Source organism: Ischnura elegans, chromosome 12 (assembly GCF_921293095.1).
Source record: "Ischnura elegans chromosome 12, ioIscEleg1.1, whole genome shotgun sequence".
In the NCBI taxonomy this organism is placed as follows: Eukaryota; Metazoa; Arthropoda; class Insecta; order Odonata; family Coenagrionidae; genus Ischnura; species Ischnura elegans.
In genome coordinates, this window is record NC_060257.1 from 93,561,960 (window position 1) to 93,588,760 (window position 26,801).

General features: G+C 42.7%; 1 protein-coding gene across 1 annotated transcript in view; it reads right to left on the minus strand.

Annotated features, from left to right (window-relative positions):
- Positions 1 to 1,979: 1,979 nt before the first annotated feature.
- The window catches only part of LOC124168753 (inactive dipeptidyl peptidase 10), a 456,211-nt gene continuing 431,389 nt past the window's right edge, over positions 1,980 to 26,801 (minus strand). The window contains exons 16-19 of the mRNA XM_046547022.1: positions 23,325 to 23,519; positions 19,848 to 20,005; positions 18,103 to 18,308; positions 1,980 to 8,823 (exon numbers count right to left, since the gene is read on the minus strand). Of these exons, the coding sequence (XP_046402978.1) occupies positions 8,713 to 8,823; positions 18,103 to 18,308; positions 19,848 to 20,005; positions 23,325 to 23,519 (670 nt within the window). The 3' untranslated portion in view covers positions 1,980 to 8,712. The remainder of the gene's footprint in view (positions 8,824 to 18,102; positions 18,309 to 19,847; positions 20,006 to 23,324; positions 23,520 to 26,801) is intronic.

The window sequence follows — 26,801 nt, forward strand, 5'->3', positions numbered from 1 at the left end:
TTCATTAAATTCATCATAATGTCGTAAGTTAAGTTTGCAAATTTACAATTTCAAATGTATGTAATGCCGTCTTAGTCCTCGTGTGTCATCCCCTTTTTAAAAATATGTATATTACAGAGGAGAAATTCATAGAACCAGTAGATTGACATAAAATGATGTTTCTTGTAATAATACATTATTAAACAATTAAATGTATTTCTTAAAATTATAAGTTACTTTTAAATGATCGCAAATTCAAGCGCCTAAATATAATGTGTGTCACAATTAAATTATATTTAAGTAAATTGATGTGTTGAATAAAAACTTTTGGGCTATGTCGCCTCGTCAATTCTTGGGTGGCCCCAACGTTTCCCGACCGATGCTGGTCGCTTTCTCAAGGGATTCTGAAGAGTTGGGACTTTAAATTATTTTAAATAGGTATCTGTAGGTGGTGGGGGGATGGGAGCGGGAGGTTGGAGGAGTGGGTTGTTGATTATTTATTCGCACTTGGGGTTGCCAAGTACGGCTAATTTTAATGCCGGTGTCCCTGTTGAAATTGTTCTTCTCTTCTTTAGATATTTCAATGGCTTCTCTGACAAGTCTCTGTTTAAAACCTTTTACTTTGGCAATGATTTTTGCTTCCTTAAGGTCGATTGTGTGGCCCAGTGCTGCGTGTTCGGCTACCGCAGACTTTATTGACTGCCCCAGTCGAATCGCTCTCTCTAGGCGTGTTTTGACTGATCTGCCTGTTTCGCCGATCTAATTCTCCCCACAGGTCTGGCAAGGAATTCGGTAGACACCTTCCACTTGTAGTGGAGTTCTATCCTTGACGGTTTTTAGGAGATGTTTTATTTGCAGGTGAGGAGAGAAGAATGTCCTTATCTGGAATTTTCGTAGGATATTTCCTATCATGTCAGTCGTCCCCTTTATGTATGGCAGGAAGGCTTTCTGCTGGTCGCTGAGGTCATTTGTGGATGAGTTCGCGGCTTCTGCGGTGTTGTTTTTGATCTTTTTCTTTTTGATGAATTTATTAAATGTGCGAGAGATAACTCTGTCGTCGAATCCATTTCCCCGTAGAATGGCCTCAAGCTTCTGTCTCTCTTCGGCAAAGTTGTTCTGGTCACTTATCGTGTAGGAGCGGTGAATCAAGGTGTTGGCCTCTCCATGTATTTGGGTTGGGTGATGGTGAGACAAAGCGTGCGGGTACCGATTTGTTGCTGTTGGTTTTCGATACACTGTGCCCCAATGTTCCAATGTCTTCTTTTCCACGAGAACGTCCAAGAATGGAAGTTTCCCGTCTTCCTCCACCTCCATTGTAAACTTTATGTTGTCGTTGATACCCACCCCCCACCACCTGACACAGGCACCTAGATGTAAGAATTAAAATTCCCAACTCTTCATAATCCCTTGAGAAAGCGACCAGCATCGGTAGGGAAATATTGGGGCCACCCAAGAATTGACGCGGCGACATAGCCCAAAAGTTTTTATTCAACATGACGAGTACCCGTGAAAGTTTTAATATTAATTACAACGTAGATTCTTTAATCGAAGTGATCAGCAGACGATATTTGGCCGCCATGTTTTTGTAGGGTGTAGGGCTTGGTTGGGTACCCTACATCAAGTAGGGCCCGTTTAGTTCCAAAAACGGCCGAAGAATAAATTAATCTGGTTTACAGAGGGACCAGAATTAGTATTGGTAAAAATAACATTTGTTACTCTTTATACTTTCTAATTTTGACTGTGAGTAATTGAATGCCCCACGTATCTGTCCGCTAACGGATGAAATGATGAAATAGGGAATATATTTTGTGGGAGATCTTTGACTTCAAGTGTTTTTTGAGTCGGGATAAAGCCTTGACACTGTCTGCCAAACAGAAGCTGAAATTTATTGCTTTATTAATTTACCTCAATTTTATTAAGTTTTCCTCGGGCGATTCCTTAGAAAAGCGGTAAGTACTATTCAGGTTGTGCCAGTATTTGTATTAGAAATCACATGAGACTGTTAGTATAAAATGTTTATTGCAATCTTTATTTACAAAACTTAAGTGCGCACCATGGTATGATGCCACTGTAACAACTTCTTTCAGAACAATTAGGGAATAAGAAGGGATTTTGATGGTTTAATTCACAGCGGACAGCACAGTAACAGTTGTTCCTTCCTTCTCTCAGGCCAAACGTGGAAATCTGCTCGTGAAATTGTGGGGAATTGTCTTCCTGGCCTGTTGCTGCGTAATAATGCTGATGGGGTTCTGACGTAGCCTCGGCTGTTCGATTGTGGGGCTCCCTGCACTGCTAAATCTAACGATGATTGTCGATTCAACCTTCGGTGCGCTAAAGGAATTAATGGAACCTAAATCACCAAATCCATTTACGTAGCTCCAGCTACAGGAAAACTTATAGTACACAGCATTTTGAGAAGCTTTTTGAAATTCCAGTGTTGGAAGACTTTAGGTGGGTTATCCTGTATTTCCGAATCAGGGCTCAAAAGGGGATGACGTTACAGATTTTTCTTATTTCGGGCATTGCTTGGAAGTTCAATAAGTGACCGCCAACGGCGCACGAGTAAAGGCTCACTTCCCCGGGAACCGTTTATTTTCATTGTATCATTGTTATTGCGTGGACAAATGAACTCGTTGAACGGTTCATGTGAAGACCCAACAGCTTTCCGAATGAGTCGAATTTCTATGCGGGAATACAGAATAACCCCCTATCATTGGGCTATTGCATTGCTATATTTTGCTCGTTAGTTGCGGTGGGTTGATTAGCAGGGGCAGGATTTGGATTGCTCAACGAAGGTTGTCTTTCACTCTCTGTGGCGATTATTTTTATTATTTTGTGCCTGCAAAACGCTAAAAACCAAGGCAGTCTTCTTTGAGAGTGTGTTTAGCGTCAGCAGTAAAATAATGATCAGTCGTGTTTGCTAATAGCGACGCTCGTCGGCACCTCGATGAACTTTTGTTTCTTCATCTGCCCAAGCTGCGGCGCACGCGTCGGAGATAAGTTACCGCATTTTACTCTAACAGTAGTATTGCTCTTTTTTAGCATTTATTTCGATTTTTTTCTTTAATGTAAAATAAATTTATAAATATGTCAGTATTCAATATATATGTAGATGTATATACATACTAATGAAAGCATAATTTCACAAAGCTGTACCAACTTGTTGTAAGCACCTTTACGCGTGAATTGGTGTATTATTAAAATTTACAACCGTCATTCTATGACCTTAAAATATTGTACATTTTCAACTTGATGAGGAAGCGAAACAGCTTCGGAATTTGACAAAACACACGCTCAGATTGTCGCTAGATTACAGGATCACTTGCGGTGCCTCAATTACTTCTCCACATTGCTGCCTCAACGCCACTCAAACCACGAACAACGTCCGTGTCTCCTGTAGCGTGAATTACCTTCTCATCCTCAAAATTATATTTGCGTAACTATTTTTTCAATCTCAAAGATTATACACTGACATTTGAAAGCTTTATTCTTAAATTATTGCTTGACTACGGCGTGCGCGCCTGAAGTCCATTGGAGGTTTCCAACTGCTCTATCGTTCATTATTGCCTTCCCTCTCCCAATTTCTGTTAGAGATGCTCCTCTGTTCCAGGACGGACGTTGACGTGACCTAGGCCGTGGAAGTGCCCTGCACAATTTACAGGGACCAAACGTTTGAGGAATTTCATGGGTAATTAATCTAGTTCTAAACCGTTTATCCGCAAGGATAAGTGCTAATTTAGTGCGTACTGATTTAATGAGCGGCCTTTTCTGAATTCCTGGAAATTTCCTTGCCTTTCCACTACACTTGCGCGAATTCGGTATGCTTTTATTATTTCCCTCATGTTCACTAGGATAAGATAGATGGCTAGAAAGAATAGTGCTCCTATTTAATTATTAGAAAAGAAACAGTAGATTAGAATATTCTTGACAATGTTTATTAAAAGACTTCCCTTGGAATTCGACTTCTGTTGAGGTTAGGCTTCTATCCAGAACTTCCTTCCTTAACTATAATTTCGCGTGGGAGAAATTGAAATAAATGAAGGCGAAAAGTAATGTTTCTTTACGTATGCAAAGGCAATCTGGGCATCCACGATCGTGAACTCATGACCCCAGTACAATTGAGTTTTAGTGATGATGGAATTACATTAAGCAACAATTTTACAATGGTTTTAGGTGATGAAGTCCGATAGACCAATCGAATGGGATTTGATTATCTCCCCATAAATAACTGCACGATTATGGTGATGATCCGATGATGATTGCTTGCCATGGTACGATGATATAAAATCAGACTCCTCGAAGTTGCTGGATGAATACATACAGATGGCGGCGATAAACTGAAAACTTCCCTACTGCATCTATTGCCCGGGCATCAGTGGTGAGCCATTAACTCATTGCGTTTGGATAGATGGAATCTGGTGATGCTACGTCATCCACCGCTAATGCTCTTTTGTGGGGTTGCTGGAACAAAGAATAGCTGCTCGGGAGAATAGTTTCGTCTTCCGCGAGTCATTTAAAGGCAAAAGCCGGTTTCTCGGCGAAGGTAGCGCCAAATTAAAAGAGGGAAGCATGGGATTCCATAAGCCATGCTCATTGGCGTGTTCATAGAAACAAATTGCGTGGAGCCCGGTTACTCAGACGCAAGAGTTAAGAAGGGTTTTAGTCGAGTTTTAGCAAAAGTGATAATATTGGAACGCGGTATATCGCGGACATTATAAAGTCTGATAATTTTCTGCCGCGTTTTGTCACCCAAACCGTGAATCACGTAAAAAGACATCTCGGGAGGAAAATATCGCGGATAGGACAATGCGATGGAGAATTAAAAGTGTTCGAGGCAACTCAAATTAATTCTTATGAAACGTGTGCAGCAATTTCCTGTTGGTTACTCGGATGAATGATAGATGACGTTCCCGTAATTTTTTGTTTCAAACGACCCTAAGCCATTAAGTTTCGTGAAGTGTTCAACTTAATTTTGCGCAAATGAGTTCTAAAAACCGGTATTAAGGATCCATATTTCTGGCTTTGCCGTCCTATTTTCTTGCGAGTACACTGGTTCGTCTGCCCAACGCGTCATGTTTCGTAGACTAAAATCAAATCACACGCGCGCATTTCCTGATATCATTTAGATTCTCATTACTCTAGTTTTTCATTCTCTGAAGCCACATAGAAGAATAAAAGATACCGCAGGAGCAGCGATGCCCAACCTTTTCGTAACCCGCTCGCCGTTCTTCGCTTTTATCTCGCGGACCAAAACACGTACGAAATTTAAATGTGAGCTTTTGAAATTAATCTAGCGAGCATGGTGGAAAAAATGAAGGAAACTGACCAACCTTGAACTGTTTAATTTTTTGCCATTTGCTGCCCAAATTATCAGAGCAAAGATATGACAGAAAAGGTTTCCGCGGTACTATGAGACCAGATTCTTCATTTTTCGGTTAACACCTCGTCGGTTGCTGTGTAGTAATAGAAAACAGTTTCGTTGACAGCGTCTTCAGGTCGCAAATGCCGAATGTCCACCATCTTGTCCGTGCTTATGCGCATGACGATACCCCCACTGCACAAACGCCCACCGAATCAAATCCGCTCATTGATTACTGCTAGGGCTAGCACTAGACGAGCGGATTTGATTTATTGGGCGATTGTTGAGCGTTTGTGCAGTTGAGTTATCGATGGCCTTTCCCGCGATTTCTCGTTGCCACTCTCTGTCAATGGTCCGTTTAATTATCCTCTTCCAAGCTAGGGCGTTGGTAGTACACATCGTGTCTGTTGGAATTGGGCATGAAAAGGCTCCCTCAATCGATGCTTTGGTAAGTCTGGGATAATATCCGTCTTCTTTCGCTACCCTCCGATTTACTTTCACTATCTCACAGTTATAGTGAAAATGGCAGGAATGTGTTATGTAGGTATGCTATACTTTCAAATCAGGGAATCGATTATGATAGCCCGGACGGACAATTTCAACGGAGGCGATGGATAGCCCCTACATCCTAGTTGGAGGAGGCTATTTAAGCGGGCCAATGGGAAAGCGGCAGCGATAAATGGCGGGAAAAAGCCTGCATGTGAGGAGGGCCAAGATCGTTAATCTACATCTACGAACTGAAGATGCTGGCAGTAGTATCAGGGAAACTGTTGTCTTTTACCATACAGCAACGGCCGCGGAGGCCACAGAGTAGTGGAGGATTTGGAATCAATGCAAAGATTCAATCTGTTTTACAGAAAGAATATATTCATATCATGGCTTCAAATTGCAGAATTTTTCGTAATATAAAATTAAGATGAACAGCTGTATTACGATAAAGCGATCCAGGTTTTATTCTTCTGAGAACTGAAAATGTCTTTTTGTGATGTTCTGATCGCTTGGATTCTATCCTCAACCGATGCATCAAACGATGAAGTATTCGTCGTTTTGCTGCTTTGCGAAGCGAAGAAGAGGCATGTCTCTACGATTTCTCTTCTCACTCAGGCACTGTTTGTTATCTACTACATATTATATCTTTGCGAGCGGCGGCCCTCTCGGGTAAACTCTAACAACCTGTTCCCATTACCATCGTGCTCACGACCGGACGTCCGTTTGCTAGCGGAAATCGTGGGGTGTATGCATGTCCTGATATATGTAAAACGTAGTTTAAAACGCTGCCACTCTAGGATTATACGGTACTGTGGCATTGAAAAGAGAGAAGCGAAATTTTGCCGTGGCAGCTACTTGCGAGAAAGAGAATCATGTTTTCATTGAAATTTTTAAATAAAAATAGTATTAAACGATTAAAGTGTCACTGACGCCATTAGTTACAATCGTTGCTTTTCTCTTTTAGTTAATTCCATTCCTGTGAGGCGTAATAATTCACATGCACTGAATTGCAAGGAAACTAGAAAGGCATAGGATTACTTTCCAGTTTGATGCCGAATGGATGGCAATTATTGCCTCACTTGGGTTGTTACGTCACATACAGGCGACTTGACTGGAAAAGAAAGTGGAATGAGAGGGTAGTGACTTGTGAGACATTTCCATTATCCTTTAGAGCACCATTGAGTTCAGCGGTTATGTGCTTGAGGGCAGCACAGTTATTTGTTATCATCCTAGTGTTAATGCGTGCATGGTCTCTATGATCGTGATGACGATAGTAATGGGAAAGAGGCATAACGGAAAGGCAGCCTCTGCCTTAATGGCGTGTCATTGATCCAGCGAAACGAGTTCAATAAGCCACAAAAGCACGAGCAATTTATTGGAAGGTTTCTTCAACGTTGTCAACACAAGCACTTCCAGACGAGCCAAGGAACCTGCTGACGTCACCCAGCCCGCCCCCCTCGTCTTTTAGTTAGTGTAGACTGCCTTCCCATTGATCGCCTTGGTTCTCTTTGTATGTTTTTCAAGATGTCGATAGTTTTTTTTATGGGACAATGCCTCGCGATCCACGAGATGTAACTCTTACAACTGAAAGCTGTCGATAACGAAAGGGAAGGCCACATACTCTGGCTAAATTTTCTGGCGAATCCGTCAAATGGGAAATATCGTAACCTTCAGACCGCCGCAGCCGCATCTGACCGCCTCGGAATTGCTTAATTTTCTAATGACTTTAATTATATCTTTGCGTTTAAATAAAAGTACCGTCTTATTACTGGTGGAATCGCCTCACATCCCACATTTCTTTTTAACTCATGCGTAACACGAAAAATCTGTTTTTAAAAATCTCAATGCGTTGAATGCGACAACATTTGTAACTGACTTACTTCGATATTAATCTCTTCGGAAAATGCTACTGGATACTATTATACATTAAAAAAACAAAAGAATTGTTCTCACACGTGACCTTTTCGTCCCGGTAATAGATTCGTAGAGGCACGGGATTTATTAATTAACCATAGTAATATCTTTTTCTACTTTAATATAAATGCACGCGTGTAGCACGTGTGCTGTCTCTCTCTCTCCGTTTAAGTGTAATTAATCACTATATTCAGTTGGTATTTGTAAAAGGCAGCAATAGTGACTCATCTCCCTCCATTTTGTATAATGTATACTTCCCGAGCGCGCGGTCCTCGTGTCTTTTGTTGTCCTCTGCTAAGCGTCGTCGTGAGGTTTTCACCGCCTCTGGACTGCTTCACCATAACCTTCTCTTCTATCATTGACCCAGCCCAATTCTTTCGCTCAAGGACCTCGGGGCCAATACCTATACTCTGCTCCTCAGGGTAGTTCGCTAAATAAATGGCTTGGGGTAAGTAGCAGCCGCAAAACCACCATTGAAACCACGTGACTCAAGGAATATGGCGATGCAATTATGAATAGTTGAAAATCAACAAATAAATTAGAACCGTATGAATAGCTTTCATTGGAAGCCTTCCTCGCATTCTATTTCTAATTAAACCTATATTAATCGAAACAAAGAACCAATTCATTCGATGTTGACAAACTCACTGCTTCAAGTCAAACATGACGTCGATGGAAGCAGTCAATTATCGTCACGAAAAGGAATGAGTCACGTGGTTCGTCGATCACTGCTTCGCACTAGCCAATTGCAAATGCGCTCTCTCCCCACCACCCCGTGGCTGACCTCAGTGCCTCTCTTCAACCGCTCCCAAATCATTTCTTGCCCTTTCGACCTCTCATCTATCGCTCTGCGTGACACAGGGAGGCATCTGGTGGGTGCCCCTTGAATCATTCCCCCTCGTCTTCCAGCGCGCGGACCCCTGCTCCTCCTCGTGATGATTGTCGATCACGTGATCCTGTCGGCCACGTGACTAAGGCGACTCCTCCTCGTCCAGACTGAGGCAGCCCTTGAGGAAGTCCTCCATGGATCCGTAGGCGTGCTCCAGCACCCCACTCAATGCGTGACCCTCGTCCGCGTAACTCTGTCCAAACGAGAAAGCCAAGGAAAGGGAATAAGTATGGGCTGGTGTAGGCACAATGCTACAAAATAAAACACAATAGCCATCGGGTTCATTCAGCCGCACTTAGCGCACTGATGACGTCATGGTCTGAGCTCTGAGAGAGAGAGAGAGCGTGGGTACTTTGCCCGGCACGACTCGCGTGTTTCTGCGTTCATTAAAATGGCGACTGCTCAGAGCCGCGAATAGGTCATAATATGTCCTACTTACGTCATATTATGTATTAGGGTGGGCCGGAGCGGCCAAGTGGCTTAATCCTCAATCACACGATCATTTTTTCCATGCCCACTGAGTGAGTGATAGCTTAAGTGGCAGTGATAGAAGTGATCGCTCATTTTCTGAACCTCGCGGTCGATCTGCCGTAGCTACCTTTCTCCGTCGCTTTCCGCATTTCAATCTGTAATTCCATTGAAAGCCGCACGTGGCATTGCAGTTGCTGTTAGCGACCGAGCGGTATGATTGGCGGAAAGACGGCGCCGAGTGATGGAAAATGGAAGTGGTTTCCATGGTTCCCTGGAGCCATAGCGGAAAATGGTCGCTTGAAACGGTCACTTTTCCGCCACATTTGGAGGAATCAGTCGATCGGTTGATTGAAAGGGACGGAAAAAATGATTGTGTGATTCAGACCGAAGACGACGAAAGATGTAACTGTATCCAAATTTCAGGACCAATCAGAGATCCACTTTCGACTAACAAGTTGTAAGTTTGTTCCAATACCGTAAGAATATATATTGGCATTCAGTCAATCGTTTATTCTTTGTGATTTGGACTGGTTGAGTTGAGGTTGACCCACCGGTACAGTGTTAAATGTACGCGCCATGATGATTGAGTGACATGATGATTTGCATAGTCACCTGGTCTCAATAGACTGCACTTTTTTGTGTTCTCTACATGGGCACTCAGGAATGAGGACGAGAAAAGATTGGAGGGTTTCGAGGTGTGAATGTGGAGAATGGAGAAGGTAAAGTGGACGGAGAGGAGGAAGATCTACGAAGTGCTGGACATGGTGGGTAAGAAGAGGAAGCTTCTAGATGAGATACGGAGGAAACAGAGGGTGAAGATTTGGGAGTACTTAGCGGGGAGGGGATGCTGAAAATAGTTCTAGATTAGGGAAGAATACCAGTACCAAATACCAGTTTGGGTAATGTTCACTCATTTTTAGGTGAGGAATTTCTATGAAGCTGTGATACAACAAAACTTCGGTGCATTAAAGCAGAGTAGATTAGAATCTGGCAGCATACCCGAAAACGTTTGAAGTAAATATGGAGAATCTTACCCGAAGTGAAACCCAAGAAATCTTCACTGCCAAACACTCAAATGTTTTCGCTCCCGATAGACTTATTTATTTTCTCAATACTTACATTCGCTCCACATGTTGGCCAAGCAACCTGCCACCTAACAATTGCACTCTCACTGCGGTGCTGCCCGTGTTTGTGACATTGCGCTGAGGAACATAACGAGAGCCGCTCTTTGGCCACTCCCATTTCTACACTGCACGAGTGAGGATTTATAAAAATTTATTAGTGATGTAGCGACGAAAGTATGGTGGTGATAAATGTATGTTTCCACAGCACACTCCTGCAGGCGAGTTGTCCCCTAAGTGAACAACCGAAGAGGGTGCACCTGTTAGCATACCTGACCGCCAATCGGGAGATCCGGGTTCGAATTCCGGCTAACATAAGTCGAATTTATGTCCATGGCAGATTACATGCATCCATGGTGTGTCTAACGTTGTTGTCCTTAGAGAGCGGTTTTCACTTTGGGGAAGAGGAAATTAGGTCTGCTGAGGCAAGGCCACGGCTGTTGAGATGAGGGAGGCTGGTCAATCCATTAGGATGGCCATTTATTGCCAGGTGCTCGGTACCCCCTCGGAAATACGTCTTTTTGTGCCGATTAATGCCACTATTAATAATTTCGTATTTGAAGCAAATAATTCTTATATTTTACTTTTGTGTTTATGAATATCGAATGGAATATGTTGAAATCTTTGAATAAATACATTATGGTTCTTTGTGTTACTTGATGCAATTTTCTACGAAGTCCCTACAGCCCCAACGGGTGCTTATCCATTGTTACAAAGGCCGGGAAAATAAAAGGAATTAGAATTTGGTATCAGTGACATGTCTAGGATCTTTATATGAATAAACAAAAGTTCGTATTACTATCCCACAAAATATTTTACTGCGTACAACGCGTTTCGGTTCACAGAGCTATCATCTGGTACAAGACTGGTATCATCATCCAAGGAGTACCAGATGATGGAGCCATTATCTGGTACTCATTTGGTCTTGTACCAGATGAAGGCTCTGTGAGCCGAAACTCGTTGCACGCAGTAAAAACTTTTGTGGAAAAGTGCTACGATCTTTTATTTATTAAAATATGTATAACTTCCACCAATTGAAGCCTGAATCTGTTGAACTTGCAATTCTAGGATATTGAAATTGAAAAGTTGGTACGAACTCTATATTTCTGGCTATGAATATAGTGTGGCTGGCTGACATCGACTTAAGGAGGCTTCTCTTTTCTCCCACTCTTCTTATCACTTCCTCATCACTTAAACGGCCAATCCATTTTATCTTCATCATTCTTCGGTAGCGCTACATTTCGAATGCTTCCACTGTTGACTTCTCTGCTGCTGTCAACGTCCAAGCCTCGCTTCCATAGGGTAACATACTCCATATGTAGCATCTGATGAATTGTTTCCTTACTTCTATGCTTGTATTTTCAGCTGTAAGAAGGTTCTTCTTTTTTAAAGAGCCCTCTTCGCCTGCGCTATTGCACTGACTATTTCTTTTTTCTCATCATCATCATCATCTTTTTCAGCATCAGCAGTAGCATCCCAGGAGCAGGACAAGAAGACCAAGAGGATGGAGAAGAAGAAGGCATCGATGAATATAGGGACATGGAATGTGAGGACTATGATGAGGGCGGGGTAGTTAGAAAATATCAAAAGGGAAATGGATAAAGGGAGGATAGATGTCTTAGGATTATGCGAGGTGAGGTGGAGGGATGGGGGGGACTATTGGAGTGATGGGTATAGGGTTATATATAGTGGAGGGGAAGAGAGCCAGCGACGGGTAGCTTTAGTATTAAACGGGAAGATGGGTAAGCGTGTGGTAGGTATAGACCAGGTAAGCGATAGGATTCTGGTGGTAGAAATTGAGGCGCGGCCCACCAACCTTGTGGTGGTCCAAGTTTACATGCCCACTAGCAATCATAGGGAAGAAGAAGTAGATGAGGTGTATGAGCAGCTCGAGGAAATAATTAGAGACACGCCGGGTAAAAAAAATCTGGTAGTGATGGGGTACTGGAATGCCTCAGTGGAGTAAGGGAGGGATGGGCACGAAATAGGAGATTTTGGTCTAGGAACACGAAACGACAGGGGTGAGAAAGCAGCAGAATTTTGTAGGAGAAACAAATTATTCATCACAAACACATGGTTCAATCATCATTAAGGGCGAAGGTACACATGGAAAAGTCCAGGGGATGTGGGGAGATATAAAATAGACTACATTATGGTAAGACAGAGGTTTAGGAATAGTGTGAAAAACTCGCGCAGCTTCCCCGCAGCGGATGCAGATTCGGACCACAATCTAGTGCTCATGAAATGCAACGTAAGATTCAAAAGACTTATGAAAGTTAGGAAGGCGAAGAAATGGAACGTAGAAGCTCTGAAGGGGAGTATGAGGAGAGAATATCAGGAACTAGTGGACATTAGTATACGAGAGATTGAAAGTACTAAGACTGTTGAGGAAAGATGGGATAAATTTAAAACGGGAATAGTCAAAGCGGCGGAGAAGTCAATTGGTTACGTTGACAGTAAGAGGATAAAGAAGCCGTGGATAACGGAGAACATGATAAGGGAAATGGAGGAGAGGAGGAAGTGGAAGAACGTGGACACAGAACAGGGAAAAAGAATGTACAGGGAACTGAATAATCGATTACGACGTGAAACTAAGAGGGCAAGGGAGGCTTGGTGGAAAGGACAGTGTGAGGAAATGGAAAAGTTCCAGAAGGATGGAGAAGTAGGCGCGTTGTACGCCAAAGTTAAATCGCTATCGGGCGGCAAAAGAGGACAAGCCATGTCTAAAATTAAGGCTAAAGATGGGAGGATGCTAACTGAGCGAGAAGAGGTACAGAGTAGATGGAAGGAATACGTGAAGGACCTGTATGACGGAATGAACAGACCAGAGATATTTACTCTAGAGGAGGAAAGTGCAGTGGAGGAGGATAATCTTGGGCCGGAGAGATTAGATTCGGAAATAGGGAGAGCACTCCGTGATATGAAGGCTAGGAAATCAGTAGGCGTGGACAATATCCCGTGAGAGCTTCTGAAGAATCTAGGGAAGGATAGTAAGAAAAGGTTTTTCGAACTAGTGCGCAGGATCTATGAGGAGGGATGTTGGCCGGAAGATTTCGTGAAGACGGTTTTAATTCCGCTTCCGAAAAAGAAGAAAGCTGTGGAATGCGGATATTATAGGACTATCAGCTTAATATCGCATGCGGCGAAAGTGGTGCTGAGGATATTGAACAGACGAATGGAGGCGAGGGCAAACGAGTATTTGGGCGAAGATCAATTTGGTTTCAGAAAAGGGAAGTCAACTCGTGATGCAATAGCAATAATGAGGTCCCTCGTGGAGAGGAACCTAGAATATGACCAGGACGTATATGCGTGTTTCGTGGATTTTGAGAAAGCGTTTGATAGGGTGAACTGGGTAAAGTTGATGGATATTCTGAAGAGAATAGGTATAGATTGGAGGGATAGACGACTGATTCGTTATCTTTATATGGCCCAGACGGCGCAAGTGAGGGTAGCGGACGGAGAATCTGGGTGGGCAAGCATTGGCCGAGGTGTGAGGCAAGGCTGTCCTCTATCGCCGCTGCTCTTTAACGTGTACGCTGACGAGATGGTAAGGGAAGCGTGGGATGAGTTAGAAGCTGGGATAAAAGTGGGACGAATGATGTTCAAATCAGTGAGATTCGCGGATGATCAGGCGCTGATTAGCCAGTCAGCAAGGGGGCTTCAGGCTCTAGTGGATGCGTTATACGAGCGTTGCGAGGAATATGGGATGAGGATTAATCACCAGAAAACTAAGGTAATGCGGTTTTGTAAAGCATCACGAGCGAGGAATGTGAGACTCATGATAAAGGTGGGTGGTGAAAAACTTGAGCAGGTTGAGCAATTCAACTATTTAGGCAGTACGTTAGAGGAAAACGGATACAGTAGTAAGGACATCAGGAAGAGAGTAGCATTAGCGAAGGAGGCGTTTATGAACAGAAAGGAGCTTCGAAGAGGATCGTTGTGTAAGAGTTTACAGAAAAGGTTAGTGAAGAGTTTGATTTGGAGCGTAGCTCTCAACGGTGCGGAAACGTGGACACTGAGGAAAGAAGACGAGAGAAGATTGGAGGCATTCGAGTTGTGGGTATGGAGAAGAATGGAGAGGGTGAAATGGACGGAGAGGAAAAGGAACGACGAAGTGCTGGATATGGTTGGCGAGGAGAGGCAGCTTTTAGATGAGATACGCAGGAGACAGAAGGTTTGGATGGAGCTAGTGCTTAGCGGTGAGGGGATGTTGAAAATGGTGTTAGAGGGTAGAATGTTAGGTAAACGAGGGGGGGGGGAGGAAAAGAATAGGATTTTTGGATAGATTGAAGGAGAGTAGGCCTTACAGTGAATTAAAGAAGGCAGTGCTGTAAGGAAAGGGAGATACTCCATGAAAACCTACCTTAATCGGTAGAATACTATATTAATAATAATTTCTTTTTTGCTTCGTCCATCGTTGCTAATTCGGCCTCCCAGGTAAGAAAACTCTTTCACCTCTTCAAGCTTAAGCTTTTCTAGGTTAATGTTTGTGTTAGCTTCCTCTCTTTTGCTGCACAGTAATATCTTAGTCTTTTTTCTGTTGGTTTTCAGCTGATATCTGGCCACTGTTCTTTCCATATTTGTCAAAGTCTTCTTAAAATCTATCTCTGTCTTGGCCATGAGTGCTATGTCGACAGCAAATCGCAGCATACTATTTTTTTCTCCGTGGATATTGACACCCTAAGTTCCTCATTGATTTCATTGACGGCTGTCTCGATGTAAACATTAAAAATTAAGGAGGAAAAGTCACACCCTTGTCTCACACCTTTTCTTATTCTTGCTTATGCACCGTTGGGTCCACATTTGATAACAGCTACTTGGTTTTTATAAAGACTATGAACAATTCTACGAGCATTATAGAGCACTCTGATTTCTTTCACAATTCTAAGTATTAAATTCCATGTTATCAAATCCTTATCTTAAACGGCAAATGCTATGAAAGTCGGTTTGTTTTTCTCCATTCTCTTCTCTATGAGCAGCCTAAGAGCCAAAATGGCTTCTCTTGTACCCTTGCTTTTCCTAAATCCGAATTTCTCCTCATCCAGGAAATATTCTGCTCCTCGTTCTATTCTCCTTTAAGTGATTCCTGTCAGAATCAGACGCATGTGTCGTCAGGCCAATGGTCGTAAAGTCTTCGCACTTCTTTGCTCTCTTATTTTTGGGTATGGGAATGATGTTCTTTTTCTCGAAGTCACTAGGTAAATCTCTGGTTCAGTACATATCGCAAATAGTTTTATGCAGTTGAGCTAAGACCTTTTCTCCTGCATTTTTGATTAGCTCTGCTGGCATATAATCTATTCCTGGGGACTTATTCTTTCGCGGGTCCTTTATTGAAGCGTCAAATTCCGATCTTAAGATGCTTGCTCCGATGTCATCCTTTTCTACTTCATTTTCCTCTTCGATAATTTTTTAGCTAAGTTTGCATCCGTTGTGTAATTCCTCCAGGTATTCCTTCCATCTCTCGGCTTTGTCTTCGTTTTCAATTAGAATGTTTCCATTCTTGTTCCTTATGGTATTAGATCTTGTGCTTCGTTCCTTGAAATGGTTCCTCACTTTGGTATAGGCCGCTTCCACATTCCCTTGTACGAGGTTATTTTGCACGTCCTCGCATATGTTCCTCCTCCACGCTTCTCAGCCTTCCTCACTTTGCGGCAAAGTCCGTTCTTTATTCTCTTGTAGGAAGCCCGTCTTTCGTCAGTATTCGCATTCGTATACTTTCTCCGTTCTTCAATGAGGTCTAGGACTTCATCCGTGATCCATCGCTTTTTCTTAACAAATTTTCTTCTCTCTAGAACGTCTCTTGAATCCCAATTTTTATAATTGTCCAGCTATTCTCCACTGATTTCTCATTCCGATCTAATGCTATCTTCCTCTCCACTATTTCTTGAAACGACTGTTGATTTTTTGGCTCCTTTTGTTTTTCTAATTGTCAAGTGTTCTTCGCTGATTTCTTTAATTTCTTGGATTTCAGATGGCATTTCGATATCATTAGATTATGATATTTGCCTCTGGGTACCTTTTACAGTCCTTTATCTGGTTCCTAAACCTATGCTTCGCTAAAATATAGTCTAGTTGAAATCTTATTTTGTCTCTTGCCATTTTCCTTGTAAATCATGTTCGCATGTGATTCTAAATAGCGTGTTTGCAACTACTAATTTGTGTTCTGTGCAGAATTCCAGGAACCTTTCTCCTCTTTCATTCCGATTACGTAATCAACCCTTTCCGTTATTCTTCCATCCTGACCTTCGCCGACGAAAGTGTCCCAATCACCTAAAACAATAAAGTTTTCTTTAACTCGTATCTGTTTGTTTACTTCCCTGATATCATCGTATACGTCTTCCAGTTCTTCATCCTCGTAGTCTGTTTTAGGCATCTAAACCTGTACCACTACGGTATCTAAAGGCTTAGTCTCTAACTTTACCATAACTACCTTTTCAATGTACTGTTGGAAGCTTTCCACACGCATTCCGACGCTCTTCCTGGGCATTATCCCAACCCCAGCATTACCGTTTACAGATCCTGTGTGTATAATCCTATAGCTTCCACTATAACAGTCTCCCTCCTCAGGCCACTTCATTTCCCTGATTCCAAGAACATTGATATTTAATCTTTGCATTTCCACCTTAAGGTTTTCTAGCTTACCGCAAGTCCTATGTGATCTCATATTCTATGTACTCATTACTTTATCAAAATTGACCGATTCACCCTCTCGTGTAGTCCCCGCCCGGAGATTCGAATGGGGGACAAGTTTACCTCCAGAATATTTTACAAGAGAGAACTCCATCATGTCATGATATGAAGTGAGTGGTGTAGGTGCGACTTCTCGGGATAATAATGTGGTGGTTTCCCTCTGCCCTTCACATCGCAGTACTACAGCCGTTAAATAAATGTTACCACGCTTGCAGTAAAATGAGTGTCGTTGTACTAACCACCGTGGTCTCCACCTTCACTCATTTGAAGGAGAGCTGCTGCCCTCTCCCCCGAATGATTTGAGGCATAATTGTTGGCGGCCTCCCATCTCCAAGTCACGGCATCTTCACAGACTCAATGTATCATTTAAATAGCCTATCTTACTCAGGGATAGACTCATACCCCCACGGAATATCGCCGATTTATGTCCACGAATTTTTATTCGACAAGTAATCTAGCTAATATCGCAGCTAACCGTTATATGTAGAGGTTGACCCACCATCCGCAACCCGGTGGACGCACTCGGTGGCGGAAACCTTAGCCGCGAGAATTTCTTGTTGGAGGTAAAAAATTATTCCTAGGCGTTCGACAGAATGTCTCTCTAAATTTATCGTTTCTGCTGAACCAAGAAATATGTTGGGGTTATAATGTGATGTTCTCGGTTAAGGGCGGATCCTGGATTTTTTGTGGGAGGGGGGCACAAGGGTCTGACAGGCAAACGATCTACTCTTACTCGAGATTAAAAACAAGATGCAACGATTACTGTACGGAATATTCTCTATTTTAATATTAGAGTTATTAATATGAAATTAAATTATTGAGGCTCCGTAATGCACAAAAAAACGAACTTAATGATTACCGCATTAAACATTTTGTCTGTTTTTTAAGCGTCTGGGGCGGGGGGGGGGGGGGGGGAGGGGCACGTGCCCTCCTCCCTAAATCGGCCTATGTTGTCTCGGTATCACCCTGAAAGATTTCTATTCTTAATTACCTTAGCAATGTAAGCTGGGATCGCAGCCTCCAGACGTACATCAGCTTACCTTAGCTTATCCTCTCCTCATTCGTTTATAATTGGTTTAACTCTGCCTGTAGCAGTTTTTGGCGAATAGCTTGGGGATGTGCTCGAATTGTGTTCGGCAAGGAGCAGTTTCATCCTTTCCGAACCATCCCGATGAGGGATCGCTTCTCACCTGGTACCTGAAGAGGACGCCCGCGTCGGCGAGCGAGCGTGCCAGGGCGACGCCGTGCGCAAACGGCGCCGAGTCGTCCGCGAGGCCGTGGAGCAGGAAGAGGGCGTGGTGCGGGACGTGAGCCGCGCGCCGCGTCGCATCCGCCTCCACGTAGCCCTTGTAGTTGTCACTCGGCGCTCCCAGCACGCGCTCCGTGAAAGCAGAATCTGAGGGGCGGGAGAGAAAGAAATTCACTTAACATGCATGCATGTATAATATGCCCGTCAAAGCCATCTCGCCCTGTTTGTCCCTCTGGTGATACCCATGCAAAAGCGATTCCATTCAAATGCCACTTTGGAGAATGAAACATTTCAGCCTTTCTGGGATCTCGGATGATTTCCTCTCGGTTATCGCAGAGGGCCAGCATGAACCATCTGACCCGGCGTAATCCCCGAAGAGAATACATCGCAATGGAGTTCAAACTCTGAAAAACCTTCATGCTATGTAAAAGTGATATGTAAAACGTATATTTTATATCACTGTCATTGATGAAAAAAGTGATCGGTGCCAATACAATGTCACAGCGGTGTGGAAGTGATGGTAACTTGACAAACTTTGGACATATTCTTATTATTTTCCTGCAGCGCATGAAATCAGTTTTCAGAAATTGGTGACACAAATTCCTCCTTTTTGGCATTCGAACGGTATTTAAATGTTATATTTTATTTCAATAAAAATTAATAATAAAAGAAGTTCTTGTTTTCAGATTTTCGCAGCGACGGTATGCATAGGCGAAAGTCCGTTTTTCGTGTTTACTGTGGTGTGGAATAATTATGATGATGAGGCCAAAGTCGCTGCAAGAACATCTGCCTATTATATATCAACAGCTAGTTACAGACACAGTCAATATTCATGATTGGCCTGTGGAAATGAATAGGGATCGATTAATAGGGCTATCAACTTAGCACTGAGTGGAATGGACTAGATTCCCGATATATTGATCTGACAATCACCATTTTACACATATTTTCTGTTTTCCTCTTTACATTCGACTTTTATATTCCGTGTTTTATTTTTTTTAAACGTACGTTTGGAATCCAAGACAACAATTAACTCCGTCCAGATCACTACGGTCCAATATCATTGAGTCTCTTAAGACGACGCACACAGTCAGGTCTGGGGAGCCAGTTTCGCGGCCAAAACTCGATTTTGCAAAATCGTTCGTTTATTTCCGGTCTTTCTTGTTCTCATCATGCATTGCAAAATGACGCGATGGCCGTTTGTTGCTACTTTTCGATAAATGAGTCGGTTATCAGCGCCACCGCATCAAAATCGTTTTTCCACCCTCGAAGACGGGATTAAATTATTAATTAGTTTTTTTCCACTCGTCTTTTAACTTAATCGATTTATTAAGGTACTTTAAAGTGTTTTTAATAATTTTACTTCGTCTGTCTCTCAGTCTCTTAATTAGATGAGTAGACTCAGTACAGATACACATTACTAGAAATCACAGTTGGCTTTTAAAACTGCTGATATAACTCTCAAAGATTAGTAACGCTGTGTGGTTATTTGAAATTTGATGGAAGGCTAGTAAGTTTCCTTCCACGCCAATTGAATTTGATTGGGTCCAAGAATTTTAACACTTTGCGGAACGGAGAGTATTAACAGCTCTTTCAAGGCCAAAGAAATTATTACGCGAGAAATGGTTTCAATTGGTAAGCAATAGTTGGAGTGAAAGAGTGTAGATGGCAGTGGGTGAGCCTTACTGTAGTGCAGCCAGTCAGCAATAGGAGAGACGGCCACTCCACACTTGAACACATTCTGCTGGGACCCGAGCACCATGGTGGTCACGTATCCTCCGTAGCCCCAGCCCCAAAGGCCCACACGCGTCTCGTCCAGGTACTTGAGGTTGTCCAGCAGGTGCCTGCGAAGAAAGAAGAGAAGCCAGGTTCGCTGCATTGAATCAGGGGGTCACGAGTTCGCTTTACTACAGCTGACAAGAGGAATAGCTGGGCTTAGCGATGAAAAAAAAATACTATTAGAAGTAATCGTTTAAAGTGTAAGTAACTATCAAATTTTGTGAAAGTTAACTTTTATTCGTAACATTTTGCATTGCCTGATTCAAAACTAACTTCAATTAATGTTATCCGTTAAATTTTGGGGAATGTCCATCTGTTCGAATTCGGGCGTGAAGCTTGTGCAGCAGGTAAAAGATGAAATAAAACGATATCAAAGCATGGAATATCTAAAAGTAAATTGAATGATTAAAAAAGAACATAATTGAATTATTTTATTCGTAAAAATTTGGGTAAATTTTCCATCTAGATGGTATGTATTTGGAGTACCTATGCTGACGAGAGCTGGTCGTCAGGTCATTTGCGCCATGAGGGAAGGATATGGGAGGAAGGGAGGGTGGAGAGAAATCCGGCGCCTGCTCTTAACGAAAGGCGCCACAGGGACTACGGCTGAACGACTTAAATGCTCTTGGAATGCTCTCCGCATAACATTCAAGCAGGGATTGGGCAGTCCATGAAAACTTTCTGCCACCGCCGGGATTTGAGCCCGAGCCCACGGGGTGAGAAGCCAACACTCTAGCCACCACACCAACCCGATCATGAAATTTCTATCTGTTTGGATTTTGGCACGAAGTCAGTCCAACAAACAAAGGGGAAAAGAAAACGTAATCAATTTCTATCAGTATGGTTCTAACCTTCCAAGTCACTATTCCCCGTAATTCCCGTTCCCTCTTTTTATTTTTCGTTCATTCTTCCTGTATAGCTAATTGTAAGTGTTTGTGTGTGCCCACCCCAGGGCAACACAAGACGCACTTAGCCACGTCCTATGTTTATGTTTCTGTCTCTTCGTTTCGATTTCGTTTGGCAATTATGTTTGTATATGCACCTGTGGGGACTTGTGCGAATGTGAATTTGTATTTTTTGTAACCTTTCTGGCTAGTTTATTCTTGTTGTGATCAGCGTTCCTCGAAACGCATGTTTTATGTGTATCGTACTGTTTGTGTGACTGTGACCGCCTTTAATTCCATTTCTTCTTCTGTGTGCGTTGAATTCTTCCTTCGTGGTGGGACCTACGCGCAGAGCCATCTTTTGGCCAACACATTGGGCTACATGTGGGGGGAATTGGTGGCATAAACGCACCGCCGAAAACGCTGCAGATAAGATTAGCCTGGATAGCTCGGTGGTCTGAGCATCTGCTGGGATAGCAGAAGGGCCGTGGTTCGATTCCTGGTCAAGGTGAACTTTTTCAATGTGTTTTCGACCTTCATTCCATCTCCACGCCACACTGTGTCATCGTCCTATATATATGTTTCTGTCTCTTTGTTTCAATTTCTGTTATCTGTTATTATGATTGTATATTCGCCTGTGGCGACTTGCGTGAATGTATGTAGACTAGAATCTACACTAGCATAAAAATTAATTAAACCTTTCTTCTTGTCCTAGGGTGGGCACTCAGAACACTTAGTTATACAGGAAAAATGAACAAAAAATAAAAAGAGGGAATTTAAAGTGAATAGTTACTTCGAATTTTCAATGGGACGGAGCCCATATTTCTCAAGTGGGAAGAGGAACAAGTCCTTTCAAAAGAGAGAGTACAGGTGGTTGAGCGATCGACTTTCGCGATCAGGATTTTTGTTGTGATCGATCGAGAGAACGATTAAAACGATATGAATTGCTTGGGCGAGCCAACGGTGGTCGACATCACTGAAACGACTTAGTTGTCCCAACAGTACGTATGTGATTGAGTGTTGTAATGAAATGTTGTATATATGTGATTTTGAAAAGTTCTCATACTTTTTTATTAGCATGTACGCCTATTTCTCAATGCATTCTTTTCAACTTTTAAATTTTATTAGTTTTACGAAAATTTTACCAAGGAGAAATTAAGTATTCCAATAATTTGTTGATCCCCTGGTGATTGTTAATGGCAATCTGTAAATTGTCTGGGAAAAGTCGGGAACTTTAAAAATTGGTTATCACTAGCCATTCAGTCATGGTACCGTTTTCGATGGACTCATTTGGCATTGCTAAAGGCACTCATAAAAATATTGTACAAGTATAATTTAGCTATCTTTAAATAAACAGCAACTACTTATAGAAATCGTAAAACGTAATGTGAGAAAGTCCGGGAGATGCTGGGGATTAGAACTGTAGCGTGTTTTTTCTTAGAGTGGGAGGGGAGGGTTGAAGGATACGAGGAAGAAGACATCTTTGCAGTTCAACACCTAGCACGCATTTGGGAGGTCGGGGTTCATATCCGACTCATGGCGAATGATTTTTCCTCTCAGTGGTGTTTCGATCGTTTACATCCGGTTCTCTATATCTTTGCGTCCGTGTGGGCGTGGCTTATGCATTTGCGTTCGTGCCTTTCCGGTCACAGTCGGTGGGATACGCTCGTGGGGAAGCCCCATAACAACTGAATCATTAAATTAATGTAAAGCGGTGAACGTCCTGGTGCTATTAATCTTTTCTGTCTCCCTTGTTGAAATACTATAAGCTTCAAATTGAAAGTTTCAGGAATAAAATATGAAAATGAATAGGGAAAAAAACAAAGCTCGGGGGAGAGAGAACTATGGCCGTCGTTCGCCTTAATGAGGAGAGAGATTGGAGTCATTCATGTTAGCATGGGAACACCATAATATGGGACGATATATAACACCATGATATACAGCCAACGTCGAATTGCCCAAGCTAAGACAGCGTGAATGCATTTAAGGGGATGCCTTCATACTCCAAGAGCATAAGGATAAAGAACATGCGTGAAGACGTTCGAGAGGGCAGTGGCAACATATGGTTCAATTCCCTGATATTAGACCATCGGACAAAGTGATTAGAAAAGAAGAGAGGTGGTACTGGATGAGGATTCTGAGGCCAAAAATGGAAGGATAGATAGAGAAATGAGGTGAAATATATAGGAATGGGATAAGAGAGGATACTGTGAATCCAGAGAAGGGCACTGCAATTCGATTGGTCACGTGATGAGAGGCCGCAGTTTATGTGTGGGTGACGTAATTGAAGGAAAAATTGGTGGAAAAGTCCAAGAAGGAGGATGGCTAAGGGATTTATAGTATATTTAGAGGATAGATGAAGAAGGATAACGGGGAAGAAGAACCTCAAGGAGGTAAATGAGCTAGTGTGGGAGAGATGGAGTGCCACAACACTGGGAAAGCAGTACCATGAATGCATTCGATTCCAAATATCAAATTGACGCGGAGTATGTGTGCTCACCTCAAAGCGGTCACCTGGTCCTGGACTTCGATGCCACCGAGTCGCCTGTAGAGAGGACGCAGGGCGCGCCGGCCCTGCCCAGCCGCCCCTCGAACGTCCAACCGGATGTAGACGACGTCGTTGCGGCTGGACATGTAGTTGCCCCAGTCCACGCGCCACCGCTCGCTAACGGACTGCACGCCAGGGCGACCGTTGCTGTGGAAACAGCACACGAATAATAAACAGTAGGTAATTGACAGTTTCGGCAAAGGAGGGGACTCAGAAAAAGACGTTCGCCTTAATGAAGACGCCAGGCTGTGCCAGAGTACTCCGCATTGTTGATAATACACTACAAAGTTGACCCTATGAGGCAGTAGTGTAGAGGACTGCCATCCAGAGGACTCTGGGCTGTACGAGACTCTCGACCACCCGAGAGTCTCAACGGTCGAGACGAGACTTTCATTTCTCGGGACGAGACCATAACCACCTAGAGAAAAGGCCCCGTCACAAGCGACGGCTGAGGCTCTGACGTCACCACGAGAGGTGCTGTGTTGTTCCGGCTGCCGTTGGAGACCACTTTGTTTACGAGTGTATTTACGTTACGTTTTACCACATTTTAGGGACTTTTGTGGTGTTAGTTGGTGAAAATTTAAGTTTCTGAGGGTAGTGAAGTTTCCTTTATTATTGAATTTCATTCGCTGGACTTCATAAACGTGTATTTGTGAGGCCTTTTTGTTAAAAAGTTCCTTTCACGTGTGTAGTGCCGGTATGCGAAGAAAACTCCACAGGAGTGGACCCGTGGTTCAAGTTTTTAACTTTCCAAAAGATCCTGAGCTGAAGAAGAAGTGTATTTGGGGGATAAAAAGAGACATTTTCACCTCGACGGAAAACATTAAGGTATGTACTCTTTCTAGCTGTAATTATTTGGATGTAATTTCTAGCTAGATGTGTCTTGGGGATGTTGACAGTACTAAAAGTGGTGATTTAAATACAGAAGCGGCATTTCAATTGGAAATCCTTGTATTTTAGCTGAATTTTTTGTATTATTTCGTTCAGTAAACGTGAGGCTGAAGGAGTTTCTTGGGAATTATAATATAGCTGCCAAGTTTATATCATCGAATATTCTTTATTATCTTGCCCTCTGCTGTGTTATGCGTCTAAAAGTCAGAAAAACAGTCCTTATTTAACTACCCTTTTGTTACTCATAGTTGAAAAGCATTTGAATTATCTACGCGATAATTTATGTGCTTAGGTATTTTCCATGAAACTACCAGTCTTATTTTTGGCGTAGTAACTTATATTAGGGGGTAAAGCACATAAATTTCTTGGGTTCCAATTAATTTCAGCTTATATATAATTCCGTAAGAGCAACGATATTTACTTGATAAATTGCATGGATAGCATCTAATCATGAGAAAAGCATAAGTCGCGTCAGAAACGTATGTTTCTATACTATGCTATACTATGTTATTGGTGTGTCTGAACAACCGTGAATGAAAATTTGCGTTTTTCTCTTACAATTGGTGCAATGAACCGTAATTTATCTATGCCCGGCTTTCATCATCTGAAATTATCTTATGGTCTAGTTTGAAATTTTAAAAAATCTTAGACGCACCTACATATCATCTCGCCAGATATCTCGCTAGGCATCTACAGCCACACGTGGGGAAGACGTCATCGCACGTGAAGAATTCAGCGCATTTCGTCGAAATACTTCAAGGAGTGACGATGGAGGACAAAGACATCATGGTCAGCTTCGACGTTGAATCTCTCTTTACAAACGTGCCCATAGACGATTCGTTGGAAATAATACGAGGACTACAAACAAAAGGGTTCCCGGAAGACTACGCCAACTTAGTGGAGTTCTGCCTAAGGAAAACTTACTTCACCTGGAACGGACAAATGTACGAACAAACGGAGGGGGCGAGCATGGGTTCTCCACTATCACCAGTGGTGGCTAATTTATTTATGGAGAAATTTGAAGCGGAAGCCATGGACAGCTACAGTATGAAACCTAAACTGTGGCTAAGATATGTGGATGACACCTTCGTTATTTGGCCGCATGGAGAGAAATGCCTACAAGACTACCTCCGGCATCTAAACGCCCAACATCCTGCTATCAAGTTTACGATGGAAGTAGAGGACAACAACCAGCTCCCATTTTTGGACGTCCTAGTCAAAAAGAAGAAAAACGGAAAACTGGGACACGCTGTCTTTCGGAAGAAGACGCACACTCATCGCTATCTTCACGCAGCCTCCCATCATCATCCAGCTCAGAAACACTCAGTGATTTCCTCACTAATGCGACGGGCCTACGATATCTCCGACGCCGAGTCCATATCATCGGAGAAAAATCTACTCGTAAAAACACTGAGACGAAATGGCTACAGTGGACAACTGGTCCTGAAAAGGGCCGCTGAAGCGGAACATCAAAGAAAGAAGGAGTTAAACGAAGACGTTTTAACATCTAATCAAAACACCAATGAGAAGGAGGATCAGACGGAAGCAAGGGCACACGCAGTAATTCCGTTTGTATCTGGCACCTCAGAGAAGATTTCTAGGATTCTACGACAGCACAACGTCGTAACAAGATTCACTTGTGTCACCAAGACTGGCGATGTGCTACCGGGTCCAAAAGACGTTTTGCCGCACGACATTCAAGAAGGTGTCTATAAGGTACCATGTTCATGCGGCAAAGACTACATAGGAGAGACGTGTAGATCAATGAAAGTGCGTATCCAGGAACACAGAAGGGCCACAAAAAAAATAAGCAATTTCAGCTCTCTGCCATTGCGGAGCATGCATGGAGCGAACCCGGACACCAGATACTGTTTGACGAAGCAACAGTTGTTGCAAAAGAAAATAGATATTATCCCAGGCTACTAAAGGAGGCTATCGAAATATTCAAGACACCGGAAAACATGAATAGAGAAGACGGCTACCCTCTCCACAGTTCGTGGAAGAGGGTCATACGAGAGAAAAGAAGGTGGACCAATCAGCATCCAGCATGAAAAATTGGTGCCAAAAATGAACTATATAAGTCAGCAGAAATTGAATCCCGTTCAAAAATTTAGGAAAGGAAATGTACAGTCGATTCAACAAAATGTATGATTTATCGATTCTTGCGGACGTTCAAGGAAATGTCTCTATAGAAATTCTTCCCACACCACCCAACATCACACCGAACTACATATACGGCTCCGTGCCTGCGTCATATTACATTACCTCCGACGTCTCTTGGCAACGATCGTTAATTTGAAATATATTATTAAAAAATGGAAGATAAGGAGTTCTAATTTATTTACTTCGTCAATATAGCGGAAACAATCCGTATCGCATGCAAAATTAGGGAGTACGTAAACATCCTTCTGGAAGAAATGCAGTGTTTCAGCCCTTTGAAATTTCTCTATGTGTTATAGAGGCAAAGGCTATAAGAAAGCTGTATTTTTCCTGCAGACTTAAAGGGTGCTGAACGTAAATTTGAAGGTTAATGTAAAT